This window comes from Erythranthe guttata, chromosome 8 (genome assembly GCF_056151865.1).
Source record: "Erythranthe guttata isolate IM_541 chromosome 8, IM_541, whole genome shotgun sequence".
Classification (NCBI taxonomy): Eukaryota; Viridiplantae; Streptophyta; class Magnoliopsida; order Lamiales; family Phrymaceae; genus Erythranthe; species Erythranthe guttata.
This window is the reverse complement of record NC_142540.1, coordinates 18,196,096-18,204,391: the sequence shown is the minus strand read 5'-3', so window position 1 is coordinate 18,204,391 and position 8,296 is coordinate 18,196,096. Positions and strand designations below refer to the sequence as shown.

At 31.8% G+C, this 8,296-nt stretch overlaps 1 protein-coding gene across 1 annotated transcript; it reads left to right on the top strand.

Moving 5' to 3' along the window:
* The first annotated feature begins 4,675 nt into the window (after nucleotides 1-4,675).
* Nucleotides 4,676-5,745, top strand: LOC105961890 (transcription factor MYB14-like). Its single transcript, XM_088821141.1, has 3 exons — nucleotides 4,676-4,814; nucleotides 4,915-5,044; nucleotides 5,166-5,745. The coding sequence occupies exons 1-3, from the start codon at nucleotides 4,676-4,678 to the stop codon at nucleotides 5,725-5,727; spliced, it is 831 nt and encodes a 276-aa protein (XP_088677267.1). The 3' UTR covers nucleotides 5,728-5,745.
* The last annotated feature ends 2,551 nt before the right edge of the window (nucleotides 5,746-8,296 follow it).

Genomic DNA, 8,296 nt, shown 5'->3' with positions numbered 1-8,296 from the left:
TACAAATTCAAGGGATGAATGTAATTATGAAAAATTGAGGGGTCTTTTTGTAAATAGTTCTCACCTCAGGGGAGGGTTGTAATAGGATAATTAATAATTTCTTGAATATATTTTTGTTCCGAAGTTACGTTAGCTTAATTTGGAAAAGATTAAATTATTTATTCATATAAACTTACGTTTTGCCATAATAGCCAATGAGAATCCTTCCAAGTTAACTAAATAAACGTGACCATTTAATCATATTTAATGATCAAATAACTTCTGAATTATTTAATAATTAATAGATAATTAGTGCAATTTGATGTAACACAAATTAATTCGATTCATATATAACTGGACGTGGATCAAAAGTTTTGTAATTTAATATTTATGGTAATTCCACTTTCCCCCTTGTACTTTGCCTCGATATCACTTTACCCCCTCTACTCTCAGTTTGCCCCATTGCACTAGAAAAATTGTCTTAATGTCACCATGACTGTTAGTTATCAGACATTTAACCTTAACAACGTTTGATATAAGCTCTGAAATTTAAAAAACGCCATATCCCCCAATTTAAATAATTATTAAAAAACCAAAAAAAGAAAAAAAAACATTTTTTTTAAGACAACGAGAAAACATAGTACACAACGCTAGCCACAATTTTTTTTAATAATTATTTAAATTGAGAGGGGTGGTATTTTTGGTAATTTTCAGACTTCAATCAAACGATGTTAATGTTAAAGGTCTGAAAACTAATTACGAAGGCAACATTAAGACAATTTTTCAATTACAAATGGTGCAAATCGATGCAATCAAAAGTCAAAAAAAGAGAATAGAGTGATATCGAACTAAAGTACAAGAAGTAAAGTGAAATTTACCCTAATATATATTCCGTATATTAAGGAAGAAGGTAAAACAACCAACTGCTTCCACAGTTGTAAAAAGTTCGGTTTGGAAGTCAAATGAAGATGAAATTGGACATTTAAAAAGACGTGTCATAAACTTCGAGTGCGACATTTGATTATCACTAGACACTATCTTGTGTTGACTTGGGTCATGTTTGGTTGACAAGATAAGTCATGATTAACTAAATAGTTGGACTTAATTTAATGTTTGGTATCCCCAATAAATTGACGGGTCGACCCGCTAAAATTATATAATCAAGGCTTATTTTGCCTTCTAATGAGTTTTTTTTGTTGGACGTTGCAAACTCCAATAAAATAATTGGATTTCATTAGATTATTTAATCTTATCTTACCAACCAAACGGGGATGTACAATTTTGTGACAATCAAAATATATATTTATGTAATAATAGTTAAGAAAAGGTGAAAATTTTAAAATTTCGACCGAGTATTAGAAATATAAAATTTACCTCAAATATGTTTACGTACGAGTCGAGATGTTTTTTTCTGAGTTAAGAGAGAATGTAAGTTTTTTAAAATAAAAAAAATAATAAATATTCGAAATTAATCTATGACCAATTAATTTTTATACAAATAATTAATGCGTAAACAATTATGATAATCCTGCCAAGTTTATCCTTTTCCGATGGTGCCAATCACCAACCTTATCAGTAGATCTGACCACCGGTTCGGTTAGAACCGGAACCGAACCGGGGTCAACGGTTTTAGAACCGAACCGGAACCGATTTGACCAGAACCGGAACCGAAACCGAAAAAACCGGTTCGGTTCTGGTTCCTCATTTTTGGAACCGGGAACCGACGGTTAGAACCGGTTTTAAAAAAAAAAAAAAATATTAATTTTATCTCTCTCTCTCTCTCTCTCTCTCTCTCTCTCTCTCTCTCTCTCTCTCTATATATATATATATATATATATATATATATATATATACTTCTCTGTATATCTATTTATATATATATATCTGTATGTATATATATATCTATATCTATATATATATATATATATATATATATATATATATATATATATATATATATATATATATATATCTGTATATATTTATTTATCTCTCTCTCTCTCTCTCTCTCTCTCTCTCTCTATATATATATATATATATATATATATATATATATATATATATATATTTAAGTATTAAGAAAAAAAAATTACGTATTTAAAAAAAAATATATTTTTAAAGTATTTTTTAAGTTATATATATATATATATATATATATATATATATATATATATATATAAAAATTATTATTAAGAACCGAACGGTTCTACGGTTCTAACCGGGAACCGAACCGGAACCGAACCAGAACCGGTTAGGAACCGAACCGCAATGAACCGAATTTTTTCGGTTCGGTTCCGGTTCCTCCAAAATCGGAACCGGAACCGGAACCGAACCGAACCGAACCGTGGTCAGGTCTACCTTATCAGGTGTTAATTCGGGCTTTTCCATATTTTTAAATGGGCCTACATATAGCCCAAAAGTGATTCAAAAACCCCAAGATAAAATATTGAAATGCTAATTTTATTTCGAAAAAAAATTAAAAAAGCCCAAGATAAAATATTGAAATGTTAATTTTATGTCGAATTTTGATCTTTCTTAGTTTATTCGAATCTACGTCTCATGAACTTCATTAAATAATGTCAACTATCCCAATTACATATAAACGTAATATATGTGTGATTGTATGTAGATCTTTGTCGTAAAATTACATGGCAAATCTCACTACATATAGAATCTACATAACCTTCGATACATATTTTCGGATTTTTCCGATAAAGCATTGAAAACTATATATATATATAAACAAAAAAAAAATCACTGTTGTTAAAGTTCCGGGCACAAATATGAGTTTTGGATTCGGCCTAGAGTCATGATTAACCTTCGGCGGCCCAATTCACGCTAATGCCCAAACCATCTAAAGCCCGACTCATAGTCAACCATCTTGATCTTGACCGTCCAGATCACCTCGATTAAAAGCGGTCGTCCACTGTCAAACTTAACTCTCTCCCATCAACCGGCCTATACTCAGTTTCAATATGTCGCTTCTCTGTCTTCATTTCTCCCTCTTTTTTCTGAACAGTACTTCTGTTATTAGCTTGTCTTTTTTCGACGATACTTTACAGTATTTTCATCGTACATGACTGACTTTGACTTAAGAACAGTTTTGTTGTCTCCTAGAGTCGATTATGTACTTATTTATACTGTCCTTAGAAAGAAGTAGGACAAATGTAACACTTTTATATGTTAATTATTTTACATGTCAATGTGGAGGTGTTAGGTGATAAAGAAAAGTCATGGAGAGTTAGTGAAAAACTCTACTAACCCATAGAACAATGATACCAAAATTAGGTGCTAATTAATTTGCAATTAAATGTTCGGTTCCCTAACTCATGACTTAGGGGGAAATAATGGTAATAAAAATTCAATGCACCACTATTGTTATTCTACTTTCAATTAATTATTTTTTTGACTTTGTAAGATTGGATAATGAGACTTTTGCATGACCATATCTTAAAGTTTGGCACTTATAATATTCTTCTGTAATAATAATAATAATAATAATAATAATAATAATAATAATAATAATAATAATAATAATAATAATAATAATAATAATAATAATAATAATAATAATAATAATAATAATAATAATAATAATAATAATAATAATAATAATAATAATAATAATAATAATAATAATAATAATAATAATAATAATAATAATAATATACTTTAGCTAAAAATCTTAACATGTACTGATTTTCAATTATAACACATGCATGGTTCAATTTTACTAATTACACTTGTATTAATTTGTTTAATTAATAGCTAAAAATGATTAATTCGCCATGCATATGGGCCGTCTATGATGCACGGACACGGATACGCGGATACCGCGAACATTTCTAATAAAATAGGATATGGACACGCGTAAATATTAAAAATATAGGGGGTTCATTTGTAAATTGTAAAACAATATTTACAAGTTGCCAAATCACATAAGAGAACCGCTCGCCCTTGCTGCTCGTGTTCTGGGTTGCCGTCGCCGTCGCCGTTAGAGTTTTGGACTTTTGGGTCGACTCTCAAAGAAGACAAAGGAAATGTGTATTTTACAGAGAAAATAAAATGCGTATTTTTTAATTAGGGCTTTCTCTTAAAATATAAGAACCGTGTCCCCACTTTTTTTAGAATCGTGAACACGGATGTCCTACTTTTAGCGAAATTACGACACGTCTCAATACGGGTGTCCGAGTTTCCAGGTGTCGGATACAGGGACCAACTTCTGGAAGTGTCCATGCAATAGAACGTACTGTCGTTCTTCTCTAAAAACAATCAAAAAAAAATCCATATATACACACACATATTTAATTTGCATTAGTATATATTTTGTGGTATTATAATCAAATATCTACTGCAAATGTACAGTTATTAATATTCATGGAGGGTCTGAATCTGATTGTCTCAACTAAACCTCTCTCTCTATATATATATATATATAAATATTGAGAGAGAGAGAGAGAGAGAGAGAGATATCATAATATACATGAAGAAAGAATCCTCTGTAAGTACACCATGTAAGGAGGCAGACAAGATCGATGATTCAAGTGGCGCTTGCACCCTAAAATTTAGGTTTCTCTGTCTGTACGTATAACTTTGTTATTATAATTAGTAATTATTATTAATTACTCTTCAAACATTCTTGATTTCTCTCTCTCTCTCTCTCCCTTAGAAAAAAATAAAAAAAGAAAATTAATTAATGGGGAAAGGGAGAACTCCATGTTGTGATAAGAGCAAGGTGAAGAAGGGGCCATGGAGCCCTAAAGAGGATCAAATCCTTACAACTTTCATTCACAACCATGGTCACACTAACTGGAGAGTTCTTCCTCTTCAAGCCGGTCCGTTTCGTGTGTGTGTGTGTTTTTGTGCGTGTTTCTTGAATGTTCTATTTTTTTTTTTTGTAGATCAATCCAAATAAAATTTTATGTTTGCATGCAGGACTATTGCGATGTGGGAAGAGTTGCCGTTTGAGGTGGATTAATTACCTAAGACCCGACGTTAAACGAGGGAACTTTACGCCCGACGAAGAACAAGCCATAATCAACCTTCATAACTCCATTGGCAACAAGTAATTAACTCGTGTATATAACAAGTACTGTTCATTTACACACACCAACTTGGATGCGTGTGTTTCTGTGTATGTTTTTTTTTTTTTTGGTATATTGTAATGTTTTGTCCGATTTTCGCAGGTGGTCAAAAATTGCATCTCGTTTTCCGGGAAGAACCGATAACGAGATAAAAAATGTTTGGAACACTCACTTAAAGAAAAGAGTGGCCAAGAAAAATATTGCGGTAGATAATTATGTTAATGTTAATGTTAATATTGGCTCCACGAATGTGGACAAGGCAATTCTCGATCAAGGGGTTCAATTAGATTCCGATGCTAATTACGAAAAACCCGACTTTCTAAACGTAAATTCGATTTCGGATCATTCCCCAACATCTTCGTACGCATCATCGTCCAATTTCTCCAATTCCGGTGAAAAAATCGAGATCCCTTTGGAATATTGCGATGTTGATTTGTGGGAGTTGTTTGATTCTCTGGATGAATTGGACAACGGAGGACGTGGGAATCGTGATTCCAATCCTTCAAATGCCGACATCGGAACCGATGGCGGGAATTGGATTAGGTCGTTGGAAAATGAACTTGGACTAACAAGTGACGTGGACATATTGCCAAAGGTACACAACAATATTGTCTTAACAACTCAACAACAGTACGAGGAGATGCATCATGGAGACAGGAATTAGTCCTGGATTAATGGATTATTTACCTCGGAATCTTGTTGCCATCTAAAAAGCCAATATATATTAATTAAATCCGGGTTATTATATATATATATATATATATATATATATATATATATATATATATATATATATATATATATATATATATATATATATATATATAATATTATTAATCAAGAAAGCGTGTCAAAGTTGGCCAAGAACTTTCTATATTGACTATATTTTGTTAGGTATTTTTCTTACTTATGAATTAAAACAGTTCAAATGCATGCAGATCGATAGATCCTTTTTTATTTTTATTTATTTAATTATTTATATATATTTCATGCAAATTAAGTCTAATATGTGTGGGCCCCACAATTTTAATTTTGGAGGAATGAAAAGTACAAATTTTGTGGTAGATGATATTACAGTTGACAGGTATATGTGTTGCTAAATAAAATCAAGGGTTAATATTGGAGACACCCCTCAAACCAAACCTAATTAGATGTGGGGCACAATCTCAAATAAAACATTTTAATTAAATCCTTACGTGAAAATAAAATTTGACTCTCATCCTTTTATTTTTATTTAACCCAAAAATACCCTTATACCTAATAAAAAACAAACCCTTATTTTTTCCGTCATTTTCTATTTCTCTCTCTCTAAACCGCCGCCCACCATCAACTTCTCTCTCTTTCTTTCAATTTTTTTGCATCCCACCATGGCCTCTTCTCTGTTTCATCGGCCCCACACCCCCTCTCTCTCTCTCTCTCTCTCTCTCTCTCTCTCTCTCTCTCTCTCTCTCTCTCTCTCTGGAGTAGTGGTCCTGACTTGGAGGTACTCGTTATAGGAGAAGTTATTCAGATCGGATCTCGATGTGGGGCGGCGGACAGCGGCAGTTTTTAGTCGCGAGTAGCGGCGGTGATTGTGGTCGTTAGAGGCGGAGGCGGTTTTGGACGCTTACGTCGGTGGTGATTTTCTTCAACGCCGACGAATTTTTTTTATTTTATTTTTTGTTTTGGGACTTTTAAATGTAGCTTAATCATTTCTTGATTTCAAGATTGTTTTTCTCCACATTAGTCAGTTTGCGTAGGTCAGAATTAGATTTTTTAGTGTATTCTTTAATACTCCAACGTAGTCGTAATTTGACGTTGTGTTTGGAGGAGAGGAAGGCTAATTATAATGAAAAGTGAGACATAGAAGAAGAGAAAAATGTTCGATGATTATGGGCAGATTTCGGAGATCCATTTTCATAGGTGGAGGTTGTGGCGGATCTAGGGTTTCATATTGGATGAGTGCGTATGACTACTAATATCTATGGATTACTATGAGTGTCTACGAATGGGTAGCGGTTAGGGTTCAAAATGGGAGCTAGGGTTTTAAGAGTACGTGACTACGGATTACTATGGTTACTACAGGTGTCTATCGATGACTACGGCCGATTTTGTTTAAAAAACATTCATAATTTTCAATATTAGTATACTATAGTACGCCATAGTATACGATAGTACACTACTTTTAAAATCTGCAGTACTATTTAACAAAAAGCGAAAAATATTCTTTTTCGTAATTTTTAATAAAATGTTAAAAATAAGGAAAAAAACCTAAGTTGCTTATAATAATGTAAAAATGCTAGAGTGAAAACGAAAAAGAATATGTTAGATGGAATGCATAATAAAAAAATGATAAATACAGTTTGAATTTTATTTAATGCAAATTTTAAATTTGTAAGTGGAGGGGCATTTTTGGAATGAATTTAATAAAGGATGTGAAGCAAAGATTTAATTGGACTTGTCATTTAGTTCTAATTAATTTTGTCACGAGGGACCTATATCTTAAGGCCCCTAAAATCAAACATCACCATCTCTAATCATCATTAAATAAAGGGGAAATTTGCTAGACACCCCTTATTTTGGACTTATATAGGTAGAAATCCTAGTTGTTAGATAAATATAGGTATAGGTCATTTGACCCAATAAATTAATATAAATAAATTAAAATAATTAGTAAAAATACATAAATACCCTCAATTAATAGAAAACAAATCTTATATATCCTCTCTCTCCAATTTTACGTTAATCTCCCATATATTTAATTCCTCATCTATCTCTTTTTCTGCATCTTCATTCTCACGCCTCTCTCTCTCTGTGTCTCGTGCTTTTTTTTTTTTTTTTTTTTTTTTTTTTTCTTTTTTTCATGAAAAAATATTCTAGAGAAGGAAAAAACAAGGATCTTTTTAGATTGTGAGATGATTTGTTGGTGAAATAATTAAAGAGGACGACAAACATCCCTTCCAAAAAAAAAATCAGAAATCCAAAATCATAGCCAAAATTTACATTGTGTCACCCGTACGTAGAACCTTCCCATCGTTTTTGTTGTTAGCAATTTCCGTTTCCAGGTTGGTTTAACTTCGTTTGTTGTTTGAAGAATTGCGTTTGATGTTGAGATTCGATTCCTCGGGTTTACAATTTGCAAGGTATTTCTTAAGTTACATTTTACAAACATTTTGTTTAATGTTTTTGTTGTTTGCAAATTGTTCCATAAACAATTTTTTGGTTGATGTTTTTAATGATGTTGATTTTTTTTT